Below are 18490 nucleotides of genomic sequence, written 5' to 3'. Positions count from 1 at the left end.
TAAAAAAAAATATAAGAAAAAAAAGTGGCGAGTCACAGCAGCAGCAAAATCTGTTCGCTCCCAGCTCCTCCGATTCATTCTGAGGCTCTCTGGGCAGCCACAGGCAGATAAGACCTTATCTCTCCGCCCTCGGGTTCCCCTTCCCGGGCTCTCCCAGCACCGACGGGCAGGGTAAGGGGCCCCAAACCGCGGAGATATACGCCCCAGGCGCTGAGAGGCAGCGGAGCCGCCACTGGGTCTGTGGCTTCCCGCAACGCGTGGGCGCCGCAGGAGCGGGAGCCACACTTCCGGTGTCCGGCCGGGAACTGGCCACACTTCCGGTGTCCAGCTGGGCGCTCACCACACTTCCGGTGTCCGGGCAGGCGCTCGCCACACTTCCTGTTTTCGGCGCGGGCGGGGCGGGGAGGAGCGGAGAGAGGCATGGAGGGGAGGAGAGGGCTGGGAGGAGGGCCGCCAGGCGGGCGGGAGGCGGGAGGCGGGAGGCGGCGGCGGCCCCTGTGCAGGCGTGGCGCGCGCGGGGCGGGCGCGGGCTGAGAGCGTCCGCCTGGTCTCCGGAGCCGGGAGCAGCCTCGGCGGCCGCGCCTCCTGCCCTCCGTCCTTCCCGCCGGCCCTCGGCCCCGCCGCGCGGCACCATGCCCGCCGTGGACAAGCTGCTGTTGGAGGAGGCTTTGCAGGACAGCCCCCAGGTACCTCCCGCCGCCCGGCGCCCCTCGCCCGAGGGCTGCGGCCGAGGAGGCCCCTCCGGCCGGCCGCCCCGGGGTGGAGGCTGCGAGTGCTCAGGGCCCCCGAGGGGGGCGGGCCCGGCCCTGCGTGCTGATCCCGGGTGTCCTTGGAGGGGGCGTCCCCCTGGCTGAGCTGGAGGACCGGGGCGAGCCCCCATCCCCCCGAGGCCCGAGCCTTTGTGTCCTGATCCCTTCCTTCTCAAAGTCAGCTGAGACCGAGGCCGCCCGGCCTGAACTCACGCTCCACCACCCAACATTAGCTTTTTGCCGCGGGCACCTAACTTAACCTCCTGGTGCCTCAGTTTTGTCATCTGTAAAATAGGGATAATAATGACACCCGCCCCTTAGAATTGTTAGAAGTAAATAAGGAGATGCCTGTAAAGTTGTTGTGAAAGACAGTGCCTGATGCATTGTAAGGGAGGAGTCGCCTCTATTATTATTATTATCTCCACCACTCTTAAACAGAGGTCATGGGACCTGCTGGACTTAGGGCCAGAGCGGGAGGCAGAGCCTGGCTCTCCCCCTGCGGTACCAGGCCTCCCTTTGGCACTGATTTCCCATTTGTGGAGAGAAAATTAACAATAGCAGCCCTATTTGTCTCGCAGGAGAACTTCCTTAGCGCCCTCGAGATGCCAGTCCGTCCTCTGAGCTCTGCAGGTGAAAGCGGGTGTGTTCGCCTAGGCCAGTGTTCTGCAAACTCATTAGTCAACAGAGCCAAATAGCAACAGTACAACGATTGAAATTTCTTTTGGAGAGCCACATATTTTAAACTTAAACTTCTTCTGACGCCTCTTCTTCAAAATAGTCTCGCCCAGACCGTGGTATTTTGTGGAAGAGCCACACTCAAGGGGCTAAAGAGCCTCATGTGGCTCGAGAGCCGCAGTTTGCCGACTACGGGCCTTGGAGATAAGTGTCTAGGCCCTAGCAGTTGAGTGCAAATTGACATTCGCTCATGATTCAGTGCACCTTCACCCAGGGAACTCTTGTTCTCCATTAACATTTCCCTAGCTTCTTATCTGCTCCCCTGCTTCCTGCATCCCTGGTTATTTAAGTAAGTCCATTCCCTGACATCCCAACTCCTGAAAACTTAGAATGAGATGAACCTCTTTTCCTTGCAGTTTCTCTTCTCTTTCTGGGTCCTTTCCTTTTTCTTGAATTGCAGTGCCGGGGTGATCCTTGGGGCTTACCTACCGCCACCCTGCATCTCTCCAGTTCAGAATAAGAATCGAAAGGGCTGCGTGTGGGCTTGGTTGCCTTGTGCGCATTTCTTTGTAAGGAATTGTAAGCAAGCTGTGATTTTGTCTTTTTCATTTGCATCTGCTGCTCTGATGGACTTTTCAAAGGCCTCTTTGAAGTCTCTACACGTCTGGCATGTTAGCGGACCAAAGCCCTGGGTAGAAGTCCTTTCGTCCGACCTCACACAATAGGTAGATTGTCTAACGTTTTGAGTAAGGATTTCCATATGCTTTGAAGCCGGAGAAACGAAGGTGCCAGGATGCATTGCCTTCCTAACTGAGCATGGTGATGGCTGAGCCAGTGTCGAGGGGTTGCACTCATTGTTGCCCCCACCCATATGTTACCTGAATTTTTGTCCCTCGCAAACCACTCCTTTACAGGATTTTCTCCCCTGGGAGTCAGTAGAAAGAGGCCTGGCAAACAAGACAGGGCCCTGGGTCCTAATTCTGGCTCCACCACTAGCTTATCATGTGATTTGAGCGAGACACTTATCTCCATCCTGGCTCAGCTTTCTCATCTGCAGAACGAGGCACATGGAGCAGGTGATCTATAAGGGGCTTTGGAAGCTTAAAATTGAATTGCATCTGCATGGTTTATAGCTCTGAGCTTGAATATGGAAGAGGGGATTTTGAGACATTGTCATTCCTGCTTAATGTGCCTCTTCATGTAGGGAATTTGTCATTGCTTTTGAGATTTGGGTGTCACCCCTCTAGGTTTCTTGGTGAGGTTGAATGGATGCTAACTTTCAAGAAAGTTATAATCATCAATGGATAATCATCAATGCATATTTATTTAACACATGTATCTTAAAGGAAACTCATAGACTTGAAACTGGAAGGAATCTAATCCAGTGCCTTTGTTTTATGTGTAAAGAATAAAACCAATAGCAAACACCTATATCACACGTGCATTTTATGTGCCAACCACTGTTCTAAATAATGCTGTTCTCAGCTTTACTTGTATTCGTTCTCTTAATCCTCCCAACAATCTTTTGAAGTGAGGTGCCCTATTAAAATTACCAAGGAGCAGAGAAGTTAAATAACTTGCTCAAGGGGCAGAGCCAGGATTGGAGCCCAAGCAGTCTGCCTGTATTGTTCAGATTAGCCCAGCCACCTAACACCTGGCTTTTCTGTCATCAGTGACCTGAAGTGCTGTCTCACTGAAAGGGAACGATCGTAAGGAACCATTGTTCGTTTCCTCTAGTTTTATGTGGAGTAGTTATGAGGGTTGCTCCAGTGACCTGGTTGCACAGGCTTCGTTAAAGGAACACAAAAGCTTTTGTATTTGAACATAGTGACCCAGGAAGAGATGAATAGCAGTTGCCAGCCCTTCACCACATCTATTCGAGTCCTTTTTAGTACCGCACGATGTCTCAGACGGCTGGTTTATGTGCATACACGTATTATTTCTGGTTACTTCTGATACATGACATGGAGAGTTTTAGGCACTGAGACACTTGTCTGCATGGCCGTTTGCTAGTGAGCCTCTGCCTCACGCCAGGCGCTGCTAGATGCTGGGGAGCAGTGACAAATGAGATGAGTGTGCCTGCCCTCCGCCGGTTCACAGTCTGTTCCCGAGATAGATAAGGAAAGCAGCAGTCCCAGCACAGCGTGCACACTGCTGTGATAGGAACACAAGTGCAGCTTTGAGCTGCTGCAGCTCAGACCTCGGCAGGGGCTGCTTCTCTTTTGTGTAGATAGTCTACTTCTGAGATAAGGTGCAGACAGAAGCAGATTGCTTGCTGTTTGGTTTTAACTTTTTGTTTGTTTATTTCCTTTGCATTTGGCATAGCTGAAGCACAGAGGGAGAGAAAAGATTAGTTCTGAGATTATGCATCAAGTAGTCCAGCTGGGACTAGCCTTCTCTAACCAAACCAGGCCTGTCTTTAGACCAGCAAGATGCCTCAGAGCACAGCATGGTGGTTATGTCTTCATGGTGGAGGGGTTCTTCCCCCCTACACCCCCCCCCATACACACCCTTCTCTTTGTTTACAGACATTTTTCCTTTCAGTAGACTCGGCTCTACTGAGAGAGTTCTCTCCCTCTGCCAAATGCTAGGTGTAAGAACTTTATTTTCACCTTACAAAATACTTGCATATATAATTTAACTATATATATTTTCTAATCAGAGCTATTAAAGTTATGCCATTATATAATTATATGGCTATTCTTTAGTAAAAAAAAAAAAAAGTCTAGGATTATTTTATTAGGTAACACCCAGTTCCTGTAAGATAGAGGGATGGTGTGGAGCTGAGCTGTGTCCGTAGGGTGTTAGGTTTTGTGTTTCTGGCCAGGCATACTCTTGAGAGTAGAGGGTAGTAGAAAAAGAATGGAATTCAGATCCTGATTCTGCCACTGTTGCCCTTACGCAAGTTACTCAGCCTCTCTTAACTTGTGTTTTGACATCTCTAAAGTTAGAATGAAAATAGGTACTTAATGGAGTTCTTCTGAAGAATGAAGAGCATATGTAAAGTGTCTTCATGCTTGCCTGTCATAGTAATAGCTCCATAAATGATTGCTGTTATTGTCTTTATAAGTGACGTGCACCAGTATCTTTCTGATATTTTTGTAGACTTTTTGAACAGCTGGTGTGCCTTTGCCTGGTTGTTGGACTCATTCCTTCCTTATGCCTCACAACGTTGCTGTTGTTCCACATATGTGTTTAAGCAGAAGTGGAGCTGGTAAATGATATTGTTAGTGGTGGTGGCAGACCTCAGCTCTTGAGTTCTGCAAAGAAAGAATTCAGGGTCAAGAACTCTAGCGCAAGAAGTTGACTAACCTTTTAGGAAGAAAGTCACGGAGGCAGACGCAGTGAGCCAGCTGGGCTGTGTGGACGTGGGAAACAAGTCACAGATGCAAAAGCAGGGCCCTGAGAGCTCAGGAAAGACACGTGCTGAGGAAAGGAGGCGGGCGGAGGAGGCATGGGCACTGGTCCTTTGCCTTAAGGGTTTTTATGTATTTTCCAAAAGGGAGAATTTTAGGAGAAGTCTCAGGGGAGGATCTTAATAAAATATTCATCAACTTTCCAGGTGAGTTTTGTTCAGGGTCATGGTCTCTGACTGGTTGGCACTAGGGTAGGGGGTCACTAGTCATTGTATCTGGTCCTAATGTCAGCCATGGTGTTGCTTTGTCTTGTTTTGCTTCTTTTCTGGGCCCGGAGCTGAAACATAACTGAGGCCTAGATGTTACCTCTAGTTTGGCCAAAACTCTGTCTCTATGGTCAACAGACGTGAGGCTTTGCTCCTAAGGTTATTTAATGTTGATGAGAACTTCATTGTCCTGAGAGCTTAATGCTTAAGGGAGTGGTCCAGCAAAGGAAAAAGAGGCAGGTGAGTCAGGGTGCTGGATGGGGCCAGTTTAAATCAGCCATCTGTCTGTTTTCCCCATTCTGCTTGCCAAGGAATTCCTTAACTTTTTACTATGTTGCCTAATATCCAAACAGTGTCTGAGATAGCCGGGGATAGATAGATAGATAGATTTTTTTTTTTTTTCAGGGGAGATCATAGCCTAGTTAAATTACAAAGGGAAGATTGGAATTTTCCTGTCAGTTTTAATGGCTGTCATGGTAAATATGTGCAAAGAAAGAAAAACACCAACGCTTGTGATATGGTTCCTGGCAGTTATCACAGGTGAGAGCATGACAGTAGCTGACCAAAGAGAAGCCCGCTGGACGGCCTTTATCCTGCCTTCAGGCAGGACTGTGAGATGTGGACCCAAGGGCATGCCCCCGGGTAAAACTTACCCTGCCGGGGGTCGGAGGCAGCCTCCCACAGTGGAGGAAGCATGGCCATTGCGGCCAGCCACACGGGGCTTCACACCCCAGCCCTGCTGCTTCCCAGCCCTGGGAGGCTGAGCAAGTTTCCTGACCTTGATGAACTTCAGTTTCATTAACTGTAAAGTGGGTTTGGTTCTCATCTACTTCGTTTAAGTTGTTGGAAATATTAAATAAAGTAAATATTTAGTGCTCAGCACAGTGTCTGACACATAGGTACAGAGTAAATGGCAGTTTTAGTTTTCTATCTTTTTTCTTTCCCTATTTTTATTTTCTTTTATTTTCAAGAAAAACGATTTTAAATATAATAATGTTACATGCAATAAACATTAATATTTCAAGAAAACAATTTTTAAGTGTACAGTCTTATGCAGTCTCCACTTTCGCTCCTCAGGGGTCAGTGTTCTCTCCGGCGAGCTTTCTGTTGATCATTCAGAAAGTTTTCTATATTATAGTTGTAATACCAGTTTGTTCCTGGTAGCATATCCGTGCAGCATTCACTTACTCTAGCTGCCATATTTTTTAAAATATATTTTATTGATTTTTTAGGTTCTGAGAATGTTTTGTAGCAATCATTTTCCCCCCTAAATCAATATATTTACAGAGAGGAAGAGAGAGGGATAGAGAGCTAGAAACATCGGTGAGAGAGAAACATCAACCAGCTGCCTCCTGCACACCCCCTACTGGGGATGTGCCCACAACCAATGTACATGCCCTTGACTAGAATAGAACCTGGGACTCTTCAGTCCGCAGACCTACGCTCTATCCACTGAGCCACACCGGTTTCTGCTGCCGCCATTTTTAATCTCATGTTCCTTTCCCTCCGTTGCAGGCTCCTCCTTGGCTCTGGTGCTGTTCTCTTCTCTTTGTGAGGGATATTTACAGAAGTCCTCTCTTTTCATCTGACTTCTCATTTTCCATTCTATTTCATTCCTAAAAGTATTGAAAACAATGAATAAGACTCAACTAAATGGTTGTCACTTGTAGTAAAAAAAATTAAATATTCCCAATCCAGTTGTATCCCTCTCTTCCCTTCCCAGTCTCCTGGACACATTAGTTATAGCAAAGAAAGATATCAGAATCATAACATTGGTGGGCTCCTACAGCACTGGCACCAGGAAAGGTCCCTACTATTAGATGACATTTATGGCGAGCTGCCTAGATAACAGTGTTGCTGTAGTGTTAAAATTAAAACATGCATTTAGTGTCCAGAGACTAAGCAATGAAAATTCATTATCTTCTGTATCACCAGTATCATTTGCTATCACTATGTGTCAGGCACTGGTAGGTATTTTATCTACACTCATTATCTCATTAACTCTGCATATTTGGATCCAGCACTGCTAGGGTTCCAGGGAGATCCCAGATCCTCTGAGAGGCACCAGCAGACTAAGCTCCTGGAGACTGTAGAGTTGGTTCTCATCACCTTTGAGTCTCAGTTCCCAGCACAATGTTTCACCAGATACTGGGTGAAGGCAGAGCTGCATGTGTAAATGAATGCTATGAGAGTGATAAACCATCCAGTGAAGGTTCTGAGAATGTCTTGTAGCAATCGTTTTTTCCCCCCCTAAATAAAAAGGATACTTTAAAGAAATGGAATGAAGAATCCTAAACCAATGTTTTTTATCTGCTGGTTGACATCCAGTAATGGATGATTAGATCCAGTAGGTCACAAACCGAGATTGTTATTTACAAGTGGCTCAGAACAGAATGGAATAAAAAAAAAGTCTGTGTGTGTGCATACTAATGATATTCTTTGATAAAAGTTGTTTTGTGGATTTTAATTGTAAAAAGTTTGAAGAACTCTGTTTTAACAGGCGAATTACACACTATCTGCACCCTGTGATATTTTGATCTCATTGAGAGCTTTTTAAAAACCGGTCTTACGTTTTCCTTATTCATTGCGTTCTGGTCCTGGGGATAAGGATTGGTCCTGGGAGAGCACAGTGGTCTCAGAGCAGGTATTTTTAGCCTCAGTGATCACTTGGGGCAAAGCCAGGCGGAGCGTGTACTGCTGTGAAGGGCACCAGAGTTTGTGGGACAAATGCTCCAAGTGCCTAGGTTCCTGCTCCAGTTCATTGAGGTGCTCTGAGGACAGTCATTGCTCTCTTACCAGAGATCGGTTAGAACAGTGGTCGGTAAGCTCCTTAGTCAACAGACCCAAATATCCACAGTACAATGATTGAAATTTCTTTGGAGAGCCAAATTTTTTAAACTTAAACTTCTTCTAATGCCACTTCTTCAAAACAGACTCGCCCAGACTGTGGTATTTTGTGGAAGAGCCACACTCAAGGGGCCAAAGAGCTGCATGTGGCTCGAGAGCCACAGTTTGCCGATCACGGGGTTAGAATGAAGGACTTGGAATTTATTTGTAGGGAAATAATAAGTTTTAATGAATTGTCCTTTGTAAAGTGCTTTGATATCACCTCTTAAAGGCATTTCCATAACTTACTCTCCGTTCTAGGTCTATTTTCTGAAATAGAGATCCCATGATTATTAAGGTGGTATTTTAAAATCCCGCTCTGCTGGGCATATGAACAGAAGTCTCTTACTTGATGCCTTGGTACTTCGTCAGACACCATCCAATGTATAACTAGGTCCTTGCTGCTCAGCGTGTGTCAGGAGATACCTCTTACCTAATGACATTGCTCCTCCTCCCGGAACACTGAGAAGCTAGTCTTCCCGAAGAAACTGGACTAGAAACTGGATTCTTGTTAAGTTGCTGTTTGAGTTTTGTGCCCAGATCTGCTGCAGGTGGACCCAGGGTACACAAAATTTCCTGGCCGTGAGTTTGAGAATTGGTTGGATCAGGTATGACGAGAGACATGGAAGTTGACTGTAAGGGGAAAGAGTCACAGACGCTTGCACAATGTCCAGCACAGCAGAAAGCAGACAGATGGTTAGCTGCTGGGCGATGCAGTGCCGGTGTCCACGCCCTGGGTGCACAGACAGGCCTGACATGGTGTTCAATTTATGGGCTTGAAGGGAGAGGCCACCCTTTTAACTCTTTGTTTTTTAATTGGATGGACTTATTGGTGCTGAGGTAGGACAGATAATAGCTCTGAGCCTTAATCTTTTAAAAGCTGGCTTGCCTTTGCTCCCCCCACTACTCAAATTATATTGTTTGCCCCCGTTCTGAGGCCTGAAGGATTAGAAAAGGAGTCCTCAATTACAGCTTTAGGAATCAATCTGACTAGTACCTACAAGAATAAAGCCGGAGAACAGGCACCTTCTCCCCCGATTTCTGTGTGTGTGTTTTCTACCTCCTCTATAACGTTGTCACTTAGAAGTAACATTGTTCTCTTTTCTTCATTCCTTGCAGACTCGCTCTTTACTGAGTGTATTTGAAGAAGATGCTGGCACCCTCACGGATTATACCAACCAGCTGCTCCAGGCCATGCAGCGCGTCTACGGAGCCCAGGTATCCTGCTGCCCCTCACCGAGAGGCCGAGTGGGGGCCCTCTGCCCTCATCTGCAGCTTCTCTCAGGAGGTTGAGAAATTTGGAGTAAAACACCATTTACTTTTTTGAAATAAAATCAGAATTGTTTTTCTCACTTCTGTCCACCTTCAAACACTGAAGACAATCTATTTTCATTGCTAAAAAAAAAAAAAAAGAGGGTGATTTCTCTGTAATTAGTAGAAAAGGGACCACATCATTCTCTTAATTTTAAAAAAATGCATGTTATTAATATTTTACAGAGAAGAAGGGAGAGGAATAGTTAAAACATCGATGAGAGGGAAACATCAATCAGTTGCCTCCTGCACACCTCCCCCTGGGAATGTGCCCACAACCAAGGTACATGCTCTTAACTGGAATCGAACCTGGGACTTTTCAGTCCTCAGGCTGATGCTCTATCCACTGAGCCAAACTGGTTAGGGCACTCTCTTAATTTTTTAAAAAATTCAACCCCAACGGGAAACATGAGTCTCCTTTGCCTTCTTGTGAATGAGTGGGTTCAGTGTTATGAAACATGCCCTTTGTCTGATCATAAATGGGCAGTCTTAGATGTCAGTGCGGGCGAGTAGAGATGTTTTTTCAAGCACTTCCTCTGAAAAGACTTGAGTCACAGTTCTGAAACTATTGGTGGCTTTTTTGTTTTGAGGAACAGCTATCTCTGGCTTGCAAAACCATGGAAAATAAATTGCTGAGTAGCAAAAGTGGATCTTTTTAAGATCAAGAAGTGCCCATGTATGTTACTTTTCAAGAGAAGACTTGAGAATTACTTAAAAATAAAATTCATTATGTTACACATCAAAATGTTATGCCAACTGATGCTTTTGATTATTGATTTTTTTTTTTTGCAGATTTAAAGCTGTACATGTTAATGTTTCTTTTCCTCATTGATGCTCTCTAAAGAAATACCACAGTCAGTACATAATTACAATATATATTAATACTCATGTATAGTCATTATTATACTAGAGGCGTGGTGCACGAATCCGTGCATGGGTGGGATCTAGCCAGCCTACCCTGATGGGGGCCAATCGGGGCCAAGCCAGCAGGAGGGAGGGGCAATGGTAGGGTTTGGGGCCCTGATCAGGCCGGTTGGCCACTGCAGTGCTCATCATAGCTATCGGTCATTCTGTCATTCCTGTCACTTGGCCTTTATATATATAGAGAGAGAGATAGCTCTTAATATTCTATATAATCATTCATTGTTATCATCATTGTTTTATTAATCATTTATTCATGTCATATGTGGACTCAGTTCTTGCCGTTAGGAGCTTACAGTTGGGCTGGGAGACAGAGCAATTACCTCAGAGTGTTAGTGCTAGGAGAGAAGGGGATCCAGAGGAATTGTGTTGGGCCCCTAAAAGGAGGATTGTGAGAATTGAGGTTTCTTGAGTACTTGATCATTTCATTTAAATTCCCCACCAACTCTGTGAATGTGTATTATTCTTATCCTCATTTTATATAGGTCAAGAGGCTTATGGATTCTGGTGATGAGTACCTTGTCCAAGTCCATCCCATTAATACATGGCAGAGCAAGTCAGCCTGAAGTCAGAGCCCAAACCCTTAATAATAAGCATGGGTATGCTAGCCTGAAGTAGAAATGGAAAGAAGTGGATGAATTTCAGAGGCATTTAGTACGAAGATCAGAGATTGATTGGATGTGAAGAGGTTGGGTGGATAAAGGATGAATCAAGAGTAATGCTTGGGTTTTGAATTGAACATCAGTGTGGATAGTTGGGAAAACACAGGAAGAAGTGTGTGTGTGTGTGTGTGTGTGTGTGTGTGTGTGTGTATGTGTGTGTGTGAGAGAGAGAGACAGAGAGACAGAGAGACAGAGAGAGACAGAGAGAGAGAGAGAGAGATGGCCAGTATGTCAGTCATCCAGAAGTCAGGCCAGAGATAGAAATTTGCAAGCTAAAATGTATTATGCAACTATAGCTTACTAATTGGTACTAATTCTTATGACTAACGAATTGTAATGTTGCATGTTTCTTTGGTATGACATGCAGAAACTGGGCACATACTTTGTCAATTTTCTTAAGCTCTATTATGTTGTATGCATATTTTTTCCTAATTATTCAGAATTGAAGAAAATAGAAAAAAATTTTTACTGGGCTATATCTGTGCTGCTTTGCTGTTCAGCAATGTAAATATTGTGGTGAAATGATTTTTCTGTTTAAGGTATAAGAACACCAAGGCTTAAGGGACTGTTGTGTCTTCTCTGCCACTCCCAGGAGTCTCTGCTCTGCCTTTGCATATCTGTCAGAGTCATTTGCTGGGAGGTATTCAAGCACTCTCTTACGCGTTTTGTCTTTTGAGCCAGAAAATGACGTTTTGCCAAAGTTAAGTAGGTTTTGCTTTCCAGAAGGCTGTAACTGGCTTTTAGTTCACACCACATGACCATCACACGGGCTCTCCTCCCAGCCAGAAACCCTTCCTCCTGCCTCGGCATTTCCTGCAGCAGAGACCGGCGGGAACAGCTGGTTAGCGCTTCCAGAATCAGACACGCGCTGAGCATTCCCAGCAGCTGGGTCAGGGTCGCTGGTTTCTCAGGTTTAAAGACTTAGGTGTTGTTTTGTTTTTAATTTAGAAAGAGAAAACTTTCCTGACTCCTCTTCGATGGGTTTATTTATATATGTGTAGTATTATTTCTCAATGTTTTCATTCAACTTTTTTCACTAAGTTATGTTTTTATGGTTTATTTTACATTATTCCTTAAATATTTGACACCCAAATCTGTTGAGTTAGATTGATATAGTTTTATTTTTAAAAACAGCGGTACTTAGCAAGATGTAGTTTTTCATTATATTTTAAAAACCAGGTTTATGCTTCTGACAAATGTTTATAAAAAGATATTTTAAGTCGGTCCACATAGTAGATTGCTGTATTCTGATATAGCAAATGCCCTTCGTACCTGTTTTAGGAAGAGAAAGGGCAAGGCAAGCTAGAGGAAAGTTATGCGAATGGGTTTGCTGATTGTGGCTAGTTTGGGGAGATTTTAAGTTTTATTTGGCTTAAGTGCCAGAATGAAGTGACAGTGTAAGCTGTCTTCAGCCTTTTATAGCAGTCCTGGAGTCGCATCTGATCTTTTCACTGTCAGATGTGCCTTTGCACATGTGGGAATGGAGTACTCCATTATAGGTTTTTCGAGCTGTGTACATTTCTCAGGCGTTAACAAAGCAGAGACAGGTTACTTAGAAAGATCTGCTATGTTTCCAGCTATTGGCTAAAAAGGTGAGAAACCTCTGTGGTGTCTGAATAGATGCATAGTCTCACCTGGGCTATTGTACCATTCTCCTAGATGGTCTTCCTGTCTTCAGGGAGGTGTCCCCTTCAATCTCTCCACCACCCTACAGCTCCGTTTGTCGCATGCAAACCTCCCTTCCCTCCCCGGCTTCAAACGCTTCTGTGGCTCCCTGGGACGGCGCAGCAGAGGTTCATGAACTGAACATCAGCCTCACCTTTGGCTCTCCTTTGCTATGCCCTTCCGGCTGGCAGGCATCCCTCCCTCTCCTTCCCTGCTTTTAAGACTGACCTCAGCCGAAACCGGTTTGGCTCAGTGGATAGAGCGTCGGCCTGTGGACTGAAAGGTCCCGGGTTCAATTCCGGTCAAGGGCATGTACCTTGGTTGCGGGCACATCCCCAGTAGGGGGTGTGCAAGAGGCAGCTGATCGATGATTCTCTCTCATCGATGTTTCTAGCTCTCTATCTCTCTCTCTTCCTCTCTGTAAAAAATCAATAAAATATAGTATTTTAAAAAAAAAGAAAAAAAGACTGACCTCAAGTCCCAGATGTGCCTGACACCTTCCTTTCTAACTTTCTCCCTTCCTGGCCAGAATGCCCTGTGTGCCCAGGTGCCTGTGTACTTGTTGGTCAGGCCACTTACAATACAGCACGTGGGGTTTCCTTGTCGTTCTGTGGACTGTGAGCTCCCAGGGAGCAGATTCTCTCTGTCTCCTATGCCCAGCACCATGCCCCGCCCCCCTGAATGACACACAGGTGTTGAATGAAGGGCTGAATTCAGAAAGTCCCCTCCTGGAGTCCTTAGCTAAGGGCGCTGTCATCCATCATCATCCAGACTAGAGCCCAGTGTTCTTTGACTCCCACCTCCTTCCGAACTTAGAGCTGCTGTTTTTGCCCCTTGGCTGTGGGCAGCATTTCTGGCCATATAGTTGGAATAGTCAGAGCAGATGCCTCCATGTGGCTGAGTCCAGTGGGTTTCCTCTGCCCCTTTCCCGTCCTCTGCATCACACTCCGCATGGAGGGCGTGTCTGCAGCGGCTTTGGGCTCTCAGGTGGCATTTGCATTGAGAAGCGCTCCTTTGCCAAAAGCTCGGTTTTCCTTTCGGGTTTGCTAATCGCTGGTCTTCCTGCCGTGGCGACAGCCTTAGGAGGTTCTGTTTAACGTAGGAGATCCGTCAGTAAACCCTCCAGCGGGTCACCTTTTTAAAGCATTCTTAGGAGGCATCAAGTAGCAGAGGTGGTAAGCAGATGGCTGTTCAGAGCATCGAAAGAATCTTCCTCTCAGAAGCCCATTCAGGATTGAAGAGGCCACCTTTTCCGGACTACAGCTAGAACAGTGTGGGGTCTGTGTTCCTGTCACAGGCCCTGCGGGGCCTGCCCGCTGGGTACTAACTAGCTATCGCGTGGCGTTTGGGTTAGGATAGCATGGTGGTAAGAACTTGGGCTCTGGGTTTTGAGTCTGTCAGGTCTGACGTACAAGTTGTGTGATTTTAGAAAGCTGTCCTTTGTGGTAGTCACTCTCTACCTCGTAGATGCATTCTAAGAATTAAATGTGATCATATATGAAAAACGTTTAACAGCAAGGCCACGTGCTAGGAAGAACTCAGTGAATGTTAGCAGCTCTCTTTATCATCATGATGACCAATATTTACTCTTTCCTCAAGCTCGTTTTGCCAGTCTTGCTGCAGAGATAATTGTGCGGGCTTACCTGACAGGGCGTGGATTCATTAGCTGATGATGGTAAACATTTCATAAACCTTTGTCTACAGCACAGTCAGGTGAGTCAGGTGCCAGCTGGTCTTGTAAGGCGCTCTGTGCAGACGAAGATAGTTTGTTTTCAGGATGCATTTGTGACCGACCCCTTTGTGCTTCTGGCTTGTTCCCAGGGAAGTTGTGCTGGTAGAACAGTCTTGCTGCCTGAAGTCACACACCTGAAAATACACAGCTTTTCATACGGGGTTTCTGGGGGAGACATGGCAGAGGCCCCTGGACTCGGTGGTGTGGGAGAGCAGCTGCTGCCTGTGGTGCCCCGCGTCCCTGCGCTGCGGCGGGTTGTGTGAGCAGCACACGTGCTCTCCTGCGGCCGGGCGCAGTCTGGTGCTGGCAGCTGCCCGGCCAGTTTTTCCACCACGTTTGCAGCGCTTACAGAAAGCTCTGAAGAAGAGAAGAAGTCAAACAGCCTGTGGCCCGTGCTTGTTTTGAAGGCAGGGAGGGTGGCAGCATTTCTGTTGGCCAGTCTCTAAAGGATACAGATTTGAGGGAGTAATATTTTAGACTTAGCCAAAAAAATAAAAAAGAATGAGAAGAATAGAGAATGATTCTTGGATCTGAGATGTTGTAGCTCAAAGGAGAGCCTCCTGAGGCAGCAGTGGCAGAGAGGTGGGCCTCCTGAGACATTGTCCAAAGCAGGATCGGCAATACCCTGTCCTATTTATTATTATTATTATTATTATTTATTTATTTATTTATTTATTATTTTTTTTTTTGTAAGTAGAGTTTTTTTGGAAGGAAGTTACACTCGTTCATTTATGTGTTGTTTTGGCTGCTTTCATGCTACAACAGCAGAATTGAGCAGTTGTGACAGCGACCATATATCTCACAAGCCAAAAAGAATTACTGTCTGTCCCTTTACTGGAAGAGCTGGTCAACTTGAGTGTAAAGCAGAGATCTTCTCTCCTGTCTCTTAGCAGGGCTTGGGATCTCAGAGAGTACTGTTCAAGCATCAGCCAGACTTGATTCACATCCCAGCCCAGCTGCCGACTGGCTGTGTGACCTTGGACAAGTGGCTTAACCTCTCTGTGCCTGTTTCTTCATCTATAAAACTGAGTTAATAATTAGAACCTGCCTGTTGAGCTGAGGCCTGGAATGCGCTCAGGGTGGCATCCGGCATGAATTAATTGCTCTGTAAATGTTAGCTGCTGCTGTTAGGGCACTTCTGTGGGTCTAAGAAGTGTAGTCTGCATGGTGCTGCCCCAGGCAGAGGCCAAGGTAGCTTGAACAAATCCATTTCAAACCGGTTGCTTTTAACTCAGAGAAGTAAGAATTAGCCAAGTGGCTGAGCTAAGTCCCTTGTTCCCAGGCACTCTGACCTTCAGAACAACGCTGCTGAAGATGGGCTGCCTTCTGGCTGTTGCTTCATCCTTGTCCAGTCATGTGTGACGTTTCCTTGTAGGATTAGGAAGTATTTTTCTCCCTGACACCATGATTTTCTGGTATTGTTTTAAATTTACAATTCAGACGAATCTTCTAAACTTGTACATTCATTCACCAAACACTCGCTGAGTGCCTGCTGTGTGCACATCCCTGTCTGGCTGCTGACATAGTGCTTGTGGACTGGTCACTTGCCTTCCTCCTAGCTGCCAGCTCTGGCTGGTTTGGAAAGGGGTAGCACCCCAGTATTATGCCAAAGCCAGGAACTTTCATTATATTTGCTTGGCTTTATTTTGGGGGGAAGGGGACGGGGCCACGTTTCAGGGTCCATTAATGCCTGTTCCTTGGAGCAGCTGAAGGAAGGCAGGGAAAGGGTTAGCCAGTCGGCTGCAAAGGGAGTCCAAAAAAGGAGGATCAGGCTCTGCTGGGTCTTACAAAGGAAAACATGAAAAATGGAAAAGTCTCTGCAGAACCGAGGCCTTACCCCTCCTGGAACAGCCAGCTCAGGAGAACCAGCGCCAAGGCAGGCCAGCCACACCTCTCCCTCCTCCATCTGCTCCAGGTTGGACTGCTGGTTCTGCCCTTCTGTTAGGAATCAGCCGTGAATCTAAAGAGAAGCTTTAACTGAGCTTGGGAAACATAAGACACGCTTTCTGGGCTGGATGCATTAGTGATGGGATAGTTATAGAAAACTGCTGTGCAGCCAGAGATTAGAGGGATGAGTAAGAGGAGAGGGAAATGGACAGTGAAAACTGGCACAGAATGGGCCGCTCCGGGCTTTGCAGCTGTGCTTCTGTGTTACCCTCCATCATTACGGACCCAGCGCTCTGTTCGGTAGGATCGGGCCATGTCCTGGTGCTGCTGAAATCCCCTCTGCACAGAATGAAGTCTAAATCTGGGCCACCGTGTCCTGCTTGCCCTGGCGCTGCCTGCCCTGCCAGCCTTGTCCCGCCTCCACGCCTGCACCCCTTGCTCCTCTCCTCTCCCCTTATAGCTCTTCCAACAGGCTGTGCGCTTTTCCACAGGACAGTCCCTCCTGGACAGCTGTCCCCGTGGCTCACTCCCAGTCTTTGTTCAGGGTCTGCTTAAAACATCTCTTCCTTACAGACCCTCCGGGTCTTCCTGTCAGACCCCTAACGCATCCAGTATTCCGTTTGAGGTTCTCTTTATGCTTCCAACTCTTTTTTTGATGTCTGCTTTCCCAGTAAGCCCTGTGGGAGCACAGGGACCATGTCCTTGTTGACCCTGCTGTCATTGTTCCTTACATTTGTTTATTGACTCAGTAACCAGGAGCAGTAATTTGTAAATGGTTGGGGGCGGAGCACAAGCTTTAACCTTTTATTTTACAAATAATTTCTGGCAAAATAATTATTTTACACACATATTTTAAAGGAATTCTCCGAGGTGCCATTTTTCAGTGACTGCACACACATTGGACAAGTCTTACTTGCTTTTCCTTCTCCGCAGAATGAAATGTGCCTGGCCACTCAACAGCTTTCTAAGCAGCTGCTGGCATATGAGAAACAGGTACCTTGACACTTATATGGCATGTGGTGCTGTGCTCAGGACTCTTAACTGGAGCTCTTTAGAAGAAATTCTCCAATTTCTTCCTCCTGCCCCCTTTCCCTCTCTTGTTTTCCATAATCCGTTTCCATTTTTTCTTGCCTTTTCCTTTCCCCTAATAAGTTGTCACTGGTGATTATCTTAGAGTCTGTATGATGCCTTCTCAAAGGCCTACAGGAGTCATCAGCTGCCCTTGAGGGAGGGCTCATGGTACCTGAGGGACTACAGTGAACTGACACTAACAATTCCAGGAAATCACAGATACCATGGTGTCTGAACAGAGGGTGATGGCCAACGAAGGAACAGTTTGGGAGGGGCAGTTGTGTGCTAGACACTCTGGCCTGGCCTGCTCTTGGGAGGAGGAAGGAAGTTGGTGTGGGGGTGTTGGTGGGATGATGCTGTGATGCTGAATTCCCAAGCATTCCATAACACCTGGCTCTCTTACTCTTCGATCTTAGAATTTTGCTCTTGGCAAAGGCGATGAAGAAGTAATTTCTACACTTCACTACTTTTCCAAAGTGGTGGATGAGGTAAGTTAGCAACATGGCAAAAAAAAAAAAAAATTGTTTTATTCGTTTTTGAATTTTCTTTCAGCTTTTACTTTGGTCCACTTTCCATTTTTAGATATCTACGTAAATATCTGAGAAGTTATCTTAACTTGTTGATATTCCAAGGTTTGTTTCATAAAAGTGATTGTATACTATCCTGTTTCCAGTTTGAGGGGAAGGGCTTTGATATACATGAGCAATAGGCCAAAAGAAAGATTTCCAAGACTTTCGTTTCCTACGGAGGGTGCACTAGCCTCTCAGGACTGCTGTAATAAATTACAAGTAGGTGGCTTAAAACAATGGAAATTTATTTTTTCCAGTTGTGGAAGCCAGATGTGTGAAATCAAGATGTTTGAGGGCCATGCTCCCTCCGAAGGCTCTAGGGAAGGATCCGTCCTTCCTCTTCTGGCCTCTGGTGGGTCCAGGTGTTCCTTGGCTTGTGGCAGCATCACTCCCCTCACCCTGCCTCCACATGGCCTTCCCAGACTCCGCCTCACCCCATGTGTTTTCTCTTTCCTGTGTCCTCTCTTCTCATAAGGACACTTGTCATTGGATTTACGGCCCACCTGGATAACCCAGGGTGATCTCATCTCAGGACCCTTTGTTGCATCTGCAAAGACCATTTTCTCAAATAGTCACATGTCGGGGTGGACATTTCTTTTGGGAGAGCACGATTCCACTCACTGCAAAGGGTTTCGTACAACTGTCCTGGTATCTGTATTGTATAATCCTCTTGGAAGGTTTGTGGTAACAGGTATTATTGTAGAAAAAGTGCATAAATCCTAATTGTAAAAAAAAAAAAA

The 18490-nt window shown here is 46.1% G+C and overlaps 1 protein-coding gene across 2 annotated transcripts in view; it reads left to right on the top strand.

Annotated features, from left to right (window-relative positions):
- Positions 1-461: 461 nt before the first annotated feature.
- The window catches only part of APPL2 (adaptor protein, phosphotyrosine interacting with PH domain and leucine zipper 2), a 38923-nt gene continuing 20894 nt past the window's right edge, over positions 462-18490 (top strand). For both annotated transcript variants that reach the window (XM_084880121.1, XM_084880120.1), the window contains exons 1-4: positions 462-686; positions 9052-9150; positions 17044-17103; positions 17598-17669. In XM_084880121.1, the coding sequence (XP_084736247.1) occupies positions 633-686; positions 9052-9150; positions 17044-17103; positions 17598-17669 (285 nt within the window). In that variant the 5' untranslated portion in view covers positions 462-632. The remainder of the gene's footprint in view (positions 687-9051; positions 9151-17043; positions 17104-17597; positions 17670-18490) is intronic.

The sequence above is a fragment of the Pipistrellus hanaki genome (assembly GCF_964339955.1).
Source record: "Pipistrellus hanaki genome assembly, chromosome: 3".
Lineage (NCBI taxonomy): Eukaryota > Metazoa > Chordata > Mammalia > Chiroptera > Vespertilionidae > Pipistrellus > Pipistrellus hanaki.
Note: the sequence above shows the minus strand (reverse complement) of the source record. Positions and strands in the feature narration are given on the sequence as shown.